Source organism: Lytechinus variegatus, chromosome 3 (assembly GCF_018143015.1).
Source record: "Lytechinus variegatus isolate NC3 chromosome 3, Lvar_3.0, whole genome shotgun sequence".
Classification (NCBI taxonomy): domain Eukaryota; kingdom Metazoa; phylum Echinodermata; class Echinoidea; order Temnopleuroida; family Toxopneustidae; genus Lytechinus; species Lytechinus variegatus.
The window spans coordinates 18,147,859-18,165,951 of NC_054742.1; the positions used below are offsets into that span (position 1 = coordinate 18,147,859).

Below are 18,093 nucleotides of genomic sequence, written 5' to 3' on the forward strand. Positions count from 1 at the left end.
TTCATAGTTCTCTTGGACACTTTAATTGCACTTCGTTGTACTTTCAAAGTTCTTTGTGGTACTTTATGGTATTTGTTTGACTGACAAATGGTACTGCTAGTTTAATATCATGTTATACAATAACTTTGCAAAGTACTTTTATGGAACATGAAACAATGGATGAATAATGACACAGTTACTTGCATGCATAATCTGTTATCATATTTTAAATGATGCATACATATTATAGATTGAATATTATACTGCATGGAGAAAAGTTTTGTAGAACGGAATAAAAAATTGCTAAACCTTTTGAATATATGGCTGTACCTTTATGATAAAAAAGAGAGTACCATGGTTTTACCAAATTACGGTTACAATGATAATAGAATAGTATTTTACCATAGTATGGTAAATTTACAGATGAAGGCAGTACATTTACAATGAATTTAACATGGTAAAAATACAATGGTAATACCATAGTATTACTATAGTATGGTAAATTTACATATGAAAGCATGACATTACCGTGGTACTTCCATGTCATGAATCATGAGTACGATATCTTTTCGTAGATAAAAGTACCATTAAGTACCATGGTATTGCCATAGTAACCATGGTATTACTATGGTATTCCTTGATCTGAACTTCACTCATAAATATTCATTACAACAGTAAATGACTAGAATTTTTAGGTAATGTAGCTATAACAATTAATGTGTTCATTGATGATTCCACCGCAAAAAGTATTTTAAAGATGATTCCACCGCAAAAAGTATTTTAAAAATGTGTGGTTAATATATCATATTATTTATAATCATGACATTTAATTTTGGAAGAATGTTATAGGGTTAAATATGGAAAACTGTTAACCATAATTAGTCATTTTTTGGTTTAACTCGCTCAATATATAGAAGTCAATGACAGGTGCCTATGGATAGGATTAGGATTTAAGATTAGAATGTAGGATTAGATGATATTGCTTAGAGTATGGAGTTTTAAAAGTATGCTTCAATAACCTTGACACTAATTATCATTTTTTAATGAGCCCATATATGTGGCCCATATGGGACCCACACGGAATCAAGAAGTCATCATAATCAATGAAAACTGGTTGATAAAAATACGTGGCCCTCGGAAAGTTTAACGATCAGATTAAACCATAAAAAGTTAAGAATAGGACAGAAACATGTGTAAGGTAATTACGTGAAAATCTCTCCGAATAAAGTTTCATTTTGAAAAAAATGATTGTTTTTTTTTTAAAGCTACATAGCCTCGCTCACTGTTCGCTAGGGACTTAGAAATTTTTATCACACAATATGTGCCCCCTCATTTTTTTTTTGGGGGGGGTTCCTTATGGTAATAACGGAAGAGAACAAAATATCCCAGAACCGACGTTTGAAATATTTTAGAATATCATGGAATATTGTGAGGTATTTCTATTGCAATTAGACATATTGGTGCATGAAAACGCTGACAAGTATTTTTTAAGATAACGATTCCCTGAAACCAACATCTCTCTTTCATTCAACAAGCGCTCTTTATACAAGGGAGTAAAAGAGAGAGAGAAAAAAAAACCCCAGAAGGTTGGGGAGTAAGAGAGTGAAATAAACATTTTTTTTAGCTCCCCCCCCCTTATACGTGTGTGTATCCTGACATAATCATATATAAAATAAGATTGTGACCATGTTGTGTTATAAGTACTGGCGTTTACCACTGTATATACAAATCGAGAAACGCTATACTTAATTTGATTGTAATCTATAAAAATTGTGACATTTCCTTCTCGACAGTTCCATAAACCATCTTTTCTTTTTATCATACTTAGATCAGATTCAGATGCCTTATTAGCTACTATTCTGTGGCGGTGAATCAAAGAAAATAATTTACATAATGATAACGTCTTGAAGCAGACTACGGAGTTTGACGTACTTGATCCCTCTTGATGAAGGGCACGCTTTCTCTTATGTGACTTGCGTAAAGAAATTAAGACATCATTTGAATTTGAAGAAGTGAAATAAAAAGGGTCGTGTTGCGTGGAGAAAAAGAAATGGTATAAAAATAGGGGTCGCATACCTAGGGCGTTTCCATTCTTAATTTTACCAGAGGACTGGTTGCTTGGATGCTGAACAATATTTGAAGGCAGAGAATATCTTCCGGTATGATTCCCGCTATTTCTATCCTAATACCAGGTTGACGATCTAGTGGCCGTCTTGTTCTCTCATGAAAGGTCGTGTACATATCTTGGTCACTAAGCAAGTGAAGGTATATGACAATTTTTAGATTTTTCCTCAATTCTAGAAGCATAAATTGTTTCCGCCGACGTTTATCAAGAATCATGAGAGTGCTTCCGACAATTATTGTGGTTGTAATTTTTACCAGTTGTCTGTGGCTAAGTACGACGTTAGCTTGCAAAATAAGAAGTAAGTATTTTATCACTTGTCTACACTTATAATCATTGAAGTTTTATGATGAATTTCAAATGACTTGCTTTATCCCAAATATGATCTTTCTTCTTGATATTACTCGGAATTCGATATGGTTTCAAATATCAATTTTAATTCTGATATTTAGCCTATTCTTAACATCACCGTTTGCTATCAATGTTTTAATATACTTAAATGCATATTGTAATTCACGCTTCATATACTATTTTCATGAAAGAATGTAGGTCTATTCCAGGTCACTCGATTGTTAAGATGCTAAGGAAAGCCGTTTAACTGCTCATACTGTGTGTGATTGGATACAAGCTAATAATCTTAAAAAGACACATTTTATGGTTTTGAGCAACTCATTTCACACATTGCCAGGTCTTGTTTATATGAATGGTAATGTTTTAGAACAAATTGAATCAACAAAATTCTTGGTATCGTTATTGATTGTAAATTATCATGGAAAGTTCACATTGATCACATTTGTAAATTGCTCTCAAGAAATCTTGGAGTCATTAATAAGCTTAAACCTCATTTTCCGCATCACTTTTTGAAATTATTGTATTCTACTCTATATAGTTACAATATCTGAATAATGGAATTTTAGCCTAGGGAAATGCCTCTAAGACAAAACTTGAATCCATACTTAAAATTAAAAAAAGAGCCGTGAGGATAATTTCTTCCTTTGACTTTCTGGCTAATACTAATCTGCTTTTTTATTCAAACAAGTTATTGAAAGTAACCCATTTATATTATCAATTAAATAGCAGGAATTACCGAGTTTTTTTTCTGATTTGCTTGTTCAAAATCAAGAAATCCATTCCTACCCAACTCGACAAGTACACGATTTTCACATTTCCCCAGTGCGCATTGTTCTTGCCCTTAAATCATTTACTTTTACAGGGCCTTCCTTTTGGAATAATTTAGACAACCATATAATTCAGGCGCCCTCTTTATATTCTTTTAAATGTAGGCTGAAAACATTTCTTTTACAATCGTACGCTAGTGTATAAGCGCCTTGCTCAAGCGACTATCATATAAAACTCTTTATAATGTATGAATTATTTTTATTCATTTGATTTATCTCGCTTCAATGCGTAAGGAGTTTTAATCCTTGATTATTTTCTTCTGGGAACCTATTTGTCTACAAGCTTTGCTTTTTAATAGGTTCCTCAGTTTTCACGATATTGTATTTCTTTGTAAAACGAATTACAATTATGTATCATCTTCTCATAATTATGTTCAAGATGTATGTTTTGTGGAATGTGAAACAATTAATCAAAAACTGTTATTCTCATTAATAAGCTATTAAATGAAATGACCAAAATCAGTGATCTGCATGAAAAATCATGACAGCATGCATACTTCATGCTTAAGAGTATATTCATTTGCATAGTAGACAATAATTATTTAACATTATAAAACTATGTGTTATTTCAGCCTCATATTACAAATACCTTAATTCAGATACACAGCAAAAACTGTGGTGTTAACCGATGTACATAGAGGACCACACAGTTATTTTACACCGGTGTTAAATTGGTGGTGTTAGTTTCACACCTATAGGTGTTATTACAACACATTTTTTGTTACATTTAAACTCTTTGGTGTTATGTTTAATCTCTAGGGTGCAATTTTAACAATTCAGGGTGTGGTCCTCTATTAACACCACTTGGTGTCAGTTTTAACACCGCAGTTTTTACAGTGTATGTATCTAAAGGTATTATGACAAGATGGTCAAACAATGAATTTGCCCAATACCGAGGAAAGAATTGAAGAAGAAATAAAAAACAAATCTTGCACTCGATATTCGACAAAAAAAAAAATAATTTCAGGTAAAGCCAAAGTCACACAGTTGCTAACGTTAAGTTACGTTAGCCAAGGAAAGATACGTATGTGGACGCAGCAGGGGCACAGACATCTGCAGTGTCGTAACTACTCATAACTGATCTGTAGTGAGACGCAGACAATAACGAGCATGTCACACAGTTGCTTACGTCAAGTAACGTCCGCGGCGGGTAGTTACGATATGATATGCAGTGAGACGCAGACTTGCGGTGCCAAGATAGCAAAAGTTTGAAATTTTCAAATTTAGCAGAGAATCACTACGGATGCTGACTTACTTAAATAACCATAACTAAATGTAACTATCCGTAATTGTACTAAATTATCCTTGGCATTTGCGTCCACCGTAAGTATTAGCAATTAACTACAAGTACTCGTCTCTAAACACTTACGTCCGCTAAGGACAATTCCTTATTTTGACGCAAAGGAGCCACCAACCATTCGTCCTTCTCACCATGAAGTGTTCCTCACTATATATCCTCACTATCTATTTGCAAATTTCAACTAAAGAATTCAAATTTTGTAGAGATATTAGAAATTAGTACACTGAAAGACAAGCCTGAAGAGTCTTAGGATTATACATTACCTTCTAGAGAAAAACACAGGATACGTTCGAGTTGATTGAGAAAAACATGGCTAAATATACCCAGTCACGGGGCAACGCCTTCCATATTGTAGGCACCCAAAGTATTTAATATAACAATATCAGAGTTGTACTATCCTGAGTGTTATACATGTACAACAGCTTTGGAAACTCTTTTATTTTTAAATATTGTAAAGAAATGGATGAAGAGAACAATGGTAGACGTAGCTTAAATCAAGGTTCCCCAGAGCTATCTCCCCTTTGGGAAAATTGGTTATGCCGAAAAAATGTCTCTGCCGGGAATCGAACCCGGGCCCCCAGCTTTCAACACCGGTGCCTTAACCACTAGACCACAGAGACGGGTTAGTGGCTAGGACGACCGAGATCCGATTGACCGTCAGAAAGACAAATTTTCGACACTATACCAATTACCTTTGTCGGGTGAAGGCGGGTTTTGAACAATTTCAATATCAAAAATGCCTCAGCTGGATCAAAGCTATTGCTTTGATACAGTACACGTATGTGAGAAAATATACAAATGTGTGAAGTTATACATGTACAACAGCTTTGGCAACTCTTTTATTTTTAAATATTGTAAAGAAATGGATGAAGAGAACAATGGTAGACGTAGCTTAAATCAAGGTTCCCCAGAGCTATCTCCCCTTTGGGAAAATTGGTTATGCCGAAAAAATGTAAACACTAGCATTACAAACGACACATGATTGTAAAGAAGAATAATCATGCTTTCTAAAGATACCACGTTTACACATGATGTGGCACATTAAGAAATTTATTAGAACTCAAACTTGCAGTTTTAGTTGCAGAACTCAAACATGACATGGCAACGAATTTTGCAACATTTCATTTTTTACATTGATGCATATTTATCATGTCTGTGTATTTCATGATAGCACCAGCATTACAAATGACACATGATCGTAAAGAGGAATAATCATACTTTCCAATGATACCACTTTTCTATATGATAATGGCACACTAAGAAATTTATCAGCACTCAAACTTGAGTTGCAGAACTTTTTTTGAGGGGTTTATATACAAGGAGTGAGCCACAGTGGACTGACATGACACTTTTTCAGTAAATCCCATTTTGAATTTCGAATGTGATCTTAGGACTGATTTCTCTCCCCTTCTCCTTGTCCTTCATTCCTTTATCTCTCTCCCACCCTCCCCTCTCCCCTTTTTGTCCTCTTTACTCTCAACTTTCTAATATATTTCATACTTTCTTTTATATCAGTCATTGCTTTCTCCTTCTCCCTATCTCGATTTTCCCTCGCAAGCTCCCATTTTCTTCACGCTCCTTGTTTCACATTCAAATGCTTGAAATAAATATGAATAGTGCGAATATAACTATATGAAAATATAAAAAGCAAATTGTCATAAGTAGATCATATTCAATTTTTCTATAGAGGCTGCAATGAAATAATGCAGAAAAATCCGCAATTGTTGGGAATTTAGAATTATATTCCCTTTGATTTCATATTTCCTATAATAATATAGGGACACATTTCAGAAATTGAGGCACAGGAACCATTTCGTTGCATGATATACCGAGTGCGTAGCTTTTTTTATATAGGCCCTTTCAAGTGGTGGTCGGAAAACAAATTGAGATACTCGTATTAGTGGGTTTATGATATTTTCTTCTTGGTTAATGATCTTTTGAACATTTGCCACAAATTGGAGCAAGGCAATTTTTTTTAATGTGTGTGTGTGTGTGTATTTGAGTTTTGTCAGAAGTTTATCAATCAGATGTGATTATTTACGTCTGAGACCGATCTTTAACATCACCATCCGAAAGACGTGACTAGGGCACGAACCTCTGCATCAAATATTAAAATTTCCATAGTTTTTATCGTTTGTAAACAACGTGCGTAGCTTTAGGTCCCCCCCCCCATCTTTTCTATTTGACGCGTTGGCGCGCGATTTATCACTAATATTGATTTTTAACAATTAACGACTCACTGTAATGATTCGTTGGAATGATAAAGTCTAGTATCGTGTATAAAACTCTAAACTGTGCTCGTATTTTGACCGATTGTAATCACGTCCATTTTTTAATACTTTAAATCTTTCTCCTATTTAAAATGTCGGCATCTTCTCCAACCAAATTTTATATGGCATGCCCATTCAATCTAAATCATTTGTATCACAAATTATTCCCTTCCGCATTCTCGTTTACTATATCTTTTCAGAAAATTTTGAACTTTCTGCAATCAATTATAATTACAAATATTTGAAATATTCTGCTGATAGTGTCGTTATTTTGCATTCATATTACTCCCAAAAGTACTTATTGATTTTCAATTTCTTCATGCGTTGTATATATCTGTATAATACTATTCTGATATTATTATTCAAGCATTACCGTAGATAATATTATGTTTTATATTGATTCTTTAATGTAAAAGCTCTGTATAATTTAGCTCATGCTGCGAACCGTCTAGAAATAAAAACACCATTATTATTGTGTATGAAGTTGGAGAGTAGCGATCCCGGGGACATGTTTTTGGTAGCCTTTCTATATATACTTTGATTATCCCGTTCAGAAATTTAAATATATCCCAGACTTACATTTATTTGGAAGTTCATAATTAAGGGCTCTAAATACTATGTTTCAACAACAAAAAATCCAATGTCACATTCCCTCGTAACACTTTAAACCAATGACACCTAATTCCATACCATTACTTTCATATGTCTCTAATATTTGTTAATATCGCTCTAAAAGGTGGGAATATTTATATTTTTCACTTGACTCACCGTATAAAATCAAACGCCTTGAACGATTAATGCAAACCCCGTTTAATTCCCCCCCCCCACTCTTTCGTAAAGTGAAATCACATACCCTCATCTACATGTGCATGAACATGGTTATGAAAAACATTATCCAGTATTTGTAATTTGTTGTTTTGGCTCGGTCGCTACGCTACCTCGCTTAATATTAGAATAACTTTTGGCTGACATGATTTTTAAATGAATCAATTTTGCGAGGAAACAACGATATATTATGGGGGACTTTTAAAATGATCTATCATTTCATTACCACAATCGGTCAACATTTTATTAATTTGTTTCCAACATTTGGACTTCAACATCTCATAAATAAACCAACCAGAATTGCAAACATATCAAATAGAACACTTGATATTATTTTTCTCTAATGCAGTTGATAAATAAAATAAGGGATTAATATACTATGACATTTCAGACCATCTGCCCTGTTTTTTAAATGAAACGATAAACGCTTACACAAAGCTTTTAAGGGACGAAGAAAACAATGCGAATGTAAGAAACACAACGTAATTTAATACCTGAAAAAAGATTATGCGAAAGAGGATTAGCATATTTACTTAGTACAAAATGTCAATGGTTCTTATGAAAATTTAGAATAAAATTCTCTATTATTTTGATAAAAAGGTGCCATTCTTAAGAGCTAAATCTAATAAAAGGAGAGAACAACAACTGCGGATTACACAACGTAAAATTAAGTCCATAATTACACAAAATGCATTATATAAAATATCAATTAAATCGCCTAAAAAGCTAAATAAGAATATCAATAAAAAAAACTGTAACAAATCAACTTCAGTCTGATAACATAATAGAATCTATAAATGAAATATTAGGTAAGAAAAAAGAAAACTTCGATGAAATTAATTTGGTAGAAAATGGTCAACGCTTGCAAAATCAAATTTATGTTGCTCACGCCTTTTATATATATATATTTTTGAATAATACTGGACCAACTTAGCTTCAAAAATATTATCTAATGATAATGACTTTTCTGAACAACTTTCCGGAACATTCTTTATTTCTTTCTCCAACGATATTAACGAGATATTATAAATTGTTAGGTCATTGAAACCGTCTAAATCTTGTGGGCATGATCGAATACATCAATTAAATTTACTGATTTTCCTCTCCAATAGACATTGTGTACACTTATGTTTAAGAATAAGTAAACCCTTATTCAAAATGGTGGAACTTTTTTTGTTGTCAAAAGTAGTGTTGATCAACCTATGGGCAAATTCTGTGCAAAATGAAATCGATTTGTTTATTTATGGATGAGTAAGCACGCATCAAAGGGGGGGGGGTTCTGTGAAATTTTCAATGTCACAGACTAATTTTGAGGGGTTCTAAAGTGAATAGTGCTGGGGGCAAATTAATATTGATACTTAATATTATCTTGTCTCCCTCTTATCATTCGCTTGAAAGACTTTGTTTTGATTATCTTTCCGATTTATACTCAAACAAGACTAAAATGGAACAGCTAATAGCATTTTGATTGAACAAATAAAATTGTCATATCAATACACGATTAATTAATTCAAGATATCCGTTTGATGCGTTTTGATCTCTTCCTCAATATTATGGTCTCGTAATTTCATATGTACCACCTGACAAAATACTAGGAAGATTCAAACTGTTTTGATTCTTAGTAAGCCATTGTACTTTTTAATCTTTTTAAAAATTTTATAAGAAATTCGACGATTCTATAACTTTCCAGTAATTTTATAGGGAAAGAATCAAGTTTAATCCGCTCTTGTTTGAGAATATTAGCCTATGATCATGATTGCATATCTTCTTGTTTTCTTACTGTCCTAGATGGAAAGAGAATATAGACAAAGATCTCATCTAAAATATAACGAAAATCATCATTATCCCTTTTTTTTCAATTTAGATTGTGAAACATTATTATCATTTAGGTGTAAATTGCATAAAAAACAAACAAACAACGAGTGAGGTGTATAGAAACGAAAGTCAACAAATTTGGGATAAGACCTCAGTTGGTTAAATCTTGTCATCAAAATAATGTTGATAGTCCGATTATTCAAAACATTAATCTGCCCTGTTTTGGGTTTGAGATTCCACATTCTCAGGCATCTCAGTAATGGCATATATTGTTTTGAGATTCGGGAGAGATTAGACCTTATATTTGTTTACATACCTCAGTGGCGCAATGAGCAATCGAAGGGGATAGATACGGCGTATCGCGTAACATTTATAAAAAGTTGCGAGAGAGCGAAGGGAGCGAGCAAAAATTTCGACATTTTTGTTACAAAATCCAATTTTGTGACAGAATTTGACATAATATTCGTGGTCGTGGAGAATTTGAAGGGGGAAGAGCCCGTCCCCTCATCAGTATGCCACTGACATGCATTTAAGTTTTTCATAATATTCATTTAATTTGCTTCCATAATGATTTGACATAGATTATATGCCACAACTGTAACTGTTTTTAAGATTTGCACTTTGCTCACATTGCAGATTTTGAGAAGTATTGCCTCGTATATCCAAATTCAGCCCTCTAAACACGATAAATTGATTTTCGTACACCGGTGATTACAAACAGTTCAGTATTATCCAGATAACAGGGGCGGATCTAGCTTTTTTTTCTAAGGAGGGGTGTTCACAGAGAAATTCGACAAGCAAAAAACAAAAGGCTTCAGTACAAAATGAAGGCCATGTTGGTACCCAGAAATTTGACCAGCAAAAAGAAAATAATAATACAAGCTACCTTATGAAGGTCATTTTGGTACCGATATTGGTTTACAATGTAAAATAAAGGTAATTTGAGGCTGGCTCTAAAAATAATGTAGGCCATTCCTGTTTTCTACTTGGCAGCCCAAGGGGGAGGGGGTAATACCCCTAACCTCCCCCCCCCCCGTAGATCCGTCACTTGATAGTAATCAGGAAGGAAACATTCTGCAAAAGTACTTTATATTACGCATCCGTAATATGCATTCGTATCCCAATTTTTGTTGTTTATATTGTTGTTGTAACGCGCACCCTCACTCAATACAAAAAATGGTATTATTCTAATTTTGTTTCCAAGGTTGCAGCGATTGCAGAAGATGTGGATCTACACAACCGGGGTGTCTATCGTGTTTACGCGGACTTGTAAGTAGGCTAGGTTATGAATTTATCTTGTACGATAACGGTGATGATGATGATGGTGATGATGATGATGACTCGGATGATGATGATGGTGGTGGTGTCGGAATCAGTGTTGGTGATGGCATGGACGGCGCCAGGGTATGTGAATACTGTTCGTTAACAGGAAAAAAATAAACTAATTTACTATTGGAACCTTACTTCACTTTCAGAGATAAAACTTTCGTAATGAATAAATATAAGCGATGGTGATTGTGATGGTGATGATGATAATGATGACGAATGTGGTATATACATCAGCCATTTACATTCGGCATTATGATACGCTTAGCCTTAGGCAACACAGCTTCAATTTATTGAAATGTATAAACTTAATAGGAAATGTATGGGAATTTATTCACAACAATCCAACGAGAAAAGTTGCCAACGGATCGACATCTCCAATTCTTGCCGGGAGCTATTATAACATTACTCATATTGCAATGAATATAATCCCCAAGCAATTAATATTGCAATCAGAAATTCATGCATTACAATATAAATCCAGGGAGTGAAACAAACTTTTAAAAGATAGTTCTCCACAACTCATTTTCAAAGCATTAAATGGATTATTTTACTGGTTGAGTGTGAGAGATTTACGATGAAAACATTATTTTTTAATTTGAATTTAAATCATCACTTGAAATTTGAAGTTATTACGCGAACATGAACGGTAAAATTCACAAAGCAAACGTTTTGTTACCGGGGATCTTTCGGCAGAATTGGTTTTTAAAATACACTCATTATATTAAAAGAGAAAGTCAGTAAGAAAAATGCTAAGTGTAAACTGAGATATTTCTCATTATTGCCAAAAGATGTAATGTTTACATTCCATATGCTATTGTGTTAAAAATTGATACGTATTCTGTTCTTAGGTCATTCGTGTTTGATCCACAAGGCGATCTAAAATAGAATTATTATGACATGAGTAAAAGAAAGAATAAAATAAATAGATAATGATACCAATGCACAACACTGAAATGTTCACTGAAATTTTTATTATGAATAACGAAATTATGATATTTCTAACTTTTGCATTATTTAAGCCTAACTATTGTTTGGATGCTAACATGAATATGCAATGAGTGACCTGATGATGTCATTACGAAACTACTTTCATGGGTATCTTTTTTTAATAAAAAGGATTAGGTCAATACTGTACATGAATTACCAATTATGTACCCCGGTTTGTTGCAAGTATGTTTTATTAACATTAATAAAAAACGTGAAATTTGATCAAATTAAAAAAATGTTGATGATTATATGCATACAACTGTTCTAAATATATCATATAATTTTGATGAAATCCACATTTTCCGTTCGTTTAATTTGTATAACGTGTAAAAGTCAGGCAATAGAAACCCTTTAATATTCCACTGGTTCAAACCATCTATGCCACCTACAATTGAATGTTTATATAAAAAGAATATTAATACAGATATTTTATAATCTTTGATGGGTATATGATTTAATCGTATAGAGTTGGAAACTATCAAAACCTGTTAAAGTATAGCTTATTACAAATATGTCTTTATATAAATCAAAGTCAGAATTTTTGTCATACCGGAATATTCATTTATCGGCCTTAAATCGGTTTCATCAGATAATAAGAGTAACTGTAAATTGGGGGAAATGTTCTATTTCCTCGCTATAATTTATGTTAGATTATTCATTCTTGTACGAGATAATATAGTGCACGACACCTGAGCTAATGCGTCTGAATAATAATTAATCACCCTAGAGGTGACAATTTGTTGTTGTGAGAATCGCATATATTGTATTTACGACTACAAGTACAATTTCCCTTTTTATACCTGAAAAAATCTTTACATTCATTTATAAGAACGATATGACTTATTATACGATTTATTTGTGATGCATATTACCGGTATTTACGAGTTTTCATGAAAAATCATTGAAGGCTCGGTCGTGGGTTAACACCGGCCTGATTTAACAAAAAATAAATAAAACATAAAAACATATTCACCTAGAATTGTGAACAGTAACGTCAAAAAAATGTTTCCTTTGTAATTTCTTATATTTCAGGCCTCATCGGGTAAACGTTCATCTCCGGAATTAATATGGCCTTCCTATGGATTCCTCTCAAGTCCCCATCACCAAAAGAGTTTCTTCTCAAGATATGCAGATATGGAATACGGAAACTTTAAATCACAGAAAAAAGAATCACAGGTGAACACAATGAATTTCTTAATGAAATGTAACGACTTTAATAATGTGAATAGTGGCGAACAAGTTTGACCTTCACATTTCTTCATATTATATTTCTTGAACGCGTTACACGTCAACGATATTTAGTAATATCTAGACGGGTCAAATATGGTTTGACACGGAACAAATTGCAACAAAAGTTTTTTCAACTGTTTCTGGCAGTATTTGACCCCAGGACTATAATCTACCAACATCCGCATCCGGGAAAGAAGTTATTTTCTAGATGGCGTCCAAGATGTGTGGATAAATTTCCGGGTCACACTGTGGATAAATTTCTTGCTGAAGGAAAACACGTCATGGCTAACATTCGAATCCAAGACCCTCTGTTTGAAAGGCGAGAGTCAGAACCACTAGACCACGACACACCCTATTATCATGGTAACCAGTCCCAAAATAGTTTTTTAACCCTAGAAACCCTAGTGTGGACACCAAAATAATAAACCCATGTGTATTTGTAATATTCTATATCCACTTTACGTAACAACAGTCATTTAAGACCCCATTTTTAAAGCCATCTTCGAATTTTGGACATATTTGACCCCTGACTGTCCTTTCAACTTAGCCCAATGTATGACTCGCCCCTTTAAACTTTAAACTAATGTAGACACCAGAATCATATATCCAAGCCGTATTTCTAACTATGTCTCTTTTAAAGTAACAAGAGTAACACCCCATTTTTTAAAAGTCATTTTGGATTTTCTTAACATACCAGACCACTGATTGTTCTTGTAGCTTACCCTTATCACTTGACCCGTTAAACCATGGTTTCGGACACCAAACTCATATTCCCCAGACAGATATTGAACAAACTATGTCCTTTCATTTGTAACATAATTTTTTTACTCCATTATCTTTAAAGCCATCTTGGAATTTTGGACATACTAGACCACTGACTGTCATTTTTGATGAATTGTCCTAATGTATCATTTGACCCTTGAATCCAGTGATTTAGACACCAAATCACATCTCCCGGGCCGATATGAAATAAGCTATGTCCGCTTGAAGTATTAGCAGCCAATTTAGAATCAAGTTTGGAAGCCATCTTGGATTTTTTACATACCAGACCACTGCTTGCCCTTGTATCTTGTTCCGGGGGGGGGGGCACTTCCATTCACGAGTGGATACCATGCGCGACCATGGGGTCTCGAAAAGCACCCTAAACACGTATTTTCCATAATCTGAAAATGCACCCCTTAACAAGTATTGGCGTGTGAAACCCTACCCTTAACAAGTATAGGAAACAGATCGATACTCTTGGCAAATATTCCTGAAATGAACCCCTAAACAAGTAGAGGAATATTTTATTGTTACGGGTCCTTCGGTTGTCGGCTTTACCTTATTTGGTTTAGTACGACCCTACCTTCTACACCTCGCGCAAATCGGACTCTAAACACGAAGTGTTGGGGCAAAAAGGACACCCTTTATAAAACATTTTATTTTTGTTTAATCATCCCCCAAATTCGACCCTAAACACGTAATTTTCCTAGCGAAATAGATACCATTTTTTCATAATTTTCGTGTTTTTGACACCCTTAACACGTTACGTACGTAACGTGCCCTATCGTGAAAAAGACATCCTTTTTACGTGTTTTTTTGGTCGCGCATGGTATCCACTCGTCAATGTAAGTGGCCCCCCCCCCCGGGATCTTGTTCTAATGTATTATTTGATCCTTGAAACAATTTACACATCAAAATCACATCTCCCAGGCGGATATGAAATGAGCTATGTCCACCTACAGTATTAGCAGCCAAGATAATTTTTTGGGAGCCGTCTTCGATTTTTGGACATACCAGACCACTGACTGTCCTTGTAACTTATCCTCATATAATAAACCAATGGTTTAGACATCAAAATCACATCTCCCGGTCAAAATGAAATGAGCTATGCCGCTTTGAGTAATAGCAGCCATTTCAGAATCAATTTAGGAATTCACCGTGGATTTTTGGACATACCAGACCAGTGACATTTAACCATGGTATAGACACAAAATCATATTTCTGGATATTGAGCAGACTATGTCCTTTTTTTGTTAAAGTAGCGGCAGCAATCTTAGACTCCATTTTTGGAAGCAAACTTGGATTGAAAAAAATACTGGACCACTCGCTGTCCTAGAGTCCCAAAGTATTTTGACCAATGAAAACATGGTCTAGACACCAAAATCATTTGTCCCAGGCGGATATTAAAATGAACTCTGTCCATTCTAATTATCAACATCCATTTTAAATTCCAGTTTTGGAAGCCATTTTGGATTTTTGGACACATCAGACCACTGGCTGTCCTAGAAACTTGTTCCAATGTACTACTTCAACCTTATGATCACTGAATAGAATCCAAATTAAAGCCACTTAAGTAAGTGATAGATGAATTATGGATTTGTAGCCTATGGGAGCCATTTTGGGCGCCATCTTAAATTTGCCAGTTACACTGGAGTGCTTACATTCACTCTATCAACATTTTTTATAACCCCCTAGACCATGAAATATGAACCAAAATAGGATTCTGGGTTGATAATGAGTAAGTTGTATCCATTTTCAGTGAATGGCGGCAATTGTGGACGCTATCTTTAAAAAATAACCACTTTCCAGGATGCTGATTTTGGTAGACTTTTAGAATGTCATTCTTGAGGTCAAATAGTACCCCCAAAACGTTAAAAATCATTTGTTGCAAATTGTTCCTGGTAAGGGTGTTTTTGGTCGTATATTGACCTGTCTAATCCTAATTTTCAACAATGTATATTTCACACAAGATCCTTATTAAAATGCCAAAGTGTGTGAGTGTATAGGGGAAGGCGGGGTAAGTTGAGCATAGGGGCAGTTGAGCCACCACCCCAAGCCAATAATGAAATAATGAATCAGACATTGTGGTGGTGTCATGTATTGATGACATATTACAGAACCCTTAACCCCACCACATTGTTTTCAACTTTTAAACAAAAAGTGCCTTTTTAAAGGGAAAAATATTAATTTCAGCCAAAAAGGTAAAAAAGGGTGTGAAATAGTTCAGTGCTTTTTACCCACAGACGTCTTTAAATATAATAAAGAAATAAGAACAATATTGTTAGCCCAGGTATGGATCCTCATTCTTGTCATAGTCTTTTACATGACGGATGCATAAGGAATGTGTGGATGTGAAAATGTCGAATGAAGTTCGGCTTGGGGTAATTTGAGCCAGCCAACATGGGGCAAATTGAGCCATGGTAATTATTATGGTAATGTATGATAATAAAAAAAAGAAACTTTAAATAGCCATTGATATGCAGGCAGAAAGGAGCAAATTCACATGACAGATCTGTTACTTTTAGAGGACGTTAGTGTTTATAGAGGATTTGCAAGTGAAAAGACTTTAGGAGCAAAGGTGGACCCTGGGTATTCTGATGAGCGGGCCGGTTTACCATTTTCATGCTATATGTTTAAAGGACATGTCCATCTCAACAAAAAGATTATTTGAATAAAAATAGAAAAAAATCCAACAAGCATAGCACGGAAAATGTCTTAAAAATTTGATGTAGAATAAGAAAGTTATGCCATTTCAAAGTTTGACTTAATTTAAACAAAATATATGCACATCCTGGGTCTGTATGCAAACGAGGAGACTGATGATATCACCCACTCACTATATCTTTTTATATTTTATAATATGAAATATTTTATTTTTCTTCTCATTTTCAAGTGAAACAACAATTAATTCCTCCCTGAACAAGCGGAATTAGCATTGTTTGATAATGATAATAAGCATAATATATTGTATTTATATATCGCTTGATACATGGTGCTTCTAAGCGCAATATGGTTCAGTCAAGTTGAATTATTATTATCGAATCTGATATCTGTGCATCGATAAAAAATAAATGCGGGATTTTTTTTATTCATTATAGCTTTCATTGGTCTAGAGAAATCACACTTTCGAATTTGGTGTCTGCATACCTAATCTATTTTTTTTCTCTCACTACATTTCAGTTGAACGGTTTACGATAAGGGAAAGTCCAAACTGAAAACATCGTGGAAGCAGTATTGCCAGACGTGGATGGGATCTAAAATTCTGAATATGAATGCAATTGGACTCATTGAGACTCATGTGACTTAATTCATCCTCACCCTCCCCCCCCCCCCCCTCCTCGCATAAGCCTCCTTCACTAATGTTTCATACAAACTCTTGATGAAAATTGTCATCGAATAGGATTCATTCTAATTACAATGCAAACGACTTTTGTAAGGTGAAACTTATGGACAATGCGAGGTATTTCCAATTGATGTACACTAAGGAAGTGTAGGGCATGCAATGCATACTTGACCGTTTTACTTAATGTAACAAGAACTTGATGATTGGTTGAAATTCCTGCACCCACCAAGGTTTAAGGCGACAACAATGTCGCCATTTATTGTCAACGAAAACCATCCCCAACCCACCCCACCCCGAAATGATTAAGAAAGTTAAATTCTTTTTAGAGGACCTTTATGGGCCCCCTCATTTATGAAATCTTTGTGAAAAAAATAAATGAAAATCCATAATTTATTGTTCGAAATAGACATGAAATGAAATACTCCGAAAATTTGCTTTGCCCAATTATTGATCGTGGGCCCGGCAGCCACCGTGCAGCGCAAGATCGACGAGGCTCTATGAACGCCAAACAGGGTAGCAGTAACTCCCATCTTTTAACGTCTTTTGGTCTGACGCGGCCGGGTTTGAACCCCCGACCTCCCGGTTGTGAGACGGACGCTCTACCAACAGAGCCAACACATTGGTATTGTTCCACCACATATACATAATTAGGCGAATGTTAAGGGGGAAAACGCTTTTCAAAATATCGTTTTTATTTTTTAACACATTCTAATCTTATCAAATTTGGATTTATTGGCAATTCTTGGAGTCAAAATGACAAGATCCTTGTCATTTGAAGTAAAATAATGTCAAATTTTAAATAAATCAATGTAGCCTACTTGCCTACAGTATTTTTTTTCATAATCTGCACGGGTGCGATGCAAAGACATTTTGATTGAGGCACACTTATTTTGCCGACAATCAAGAACTGCAAGAAATTAAGTTTCAAACAATCTATAATTAGACCGGTATTA

At 34.4% G+C, this 18,093-nt stretch overlaps 1 protein-coding gene and 1 non-coding gene across 2 annotated transcripts; one reads left to right on the forward strand and one right to left on the reverse strand.

Annotated features, from left to right (window-relative positions):
- Window positions 1–1,966: 1,966 nt before the first annotated feature.
- On the forward strand, window positions 1,967–17,125 carry LOC121412186. Its single transcript, XM_041605092.1, has 4 exons — window positions 1,967–2,402; window positions 10,694–10,758; window positions 12,838–12,981; window positions 16,978–17,125. The coding sequence occupies exons 1-4, from the start codon at window positions 2,249–2,251 to the stop codon at window positions 16,993–16,995; spliced, it is 381 nt and encodes a 126-aa protein (XP_041461026.1). The 5' UTR covers window positions 1,967–2,248; the 3' UTR covers window positions 16,996–17,125.
- Window positions 5,128–5,199, reverse strand: TRNAS-UGA. The gene has a single exon. It is a non-coding gene; the product is annotated as a tRNA-Ser (tRNA).
- Window positions 17,126–18,093: the final 968 nt, after the last annotated feature.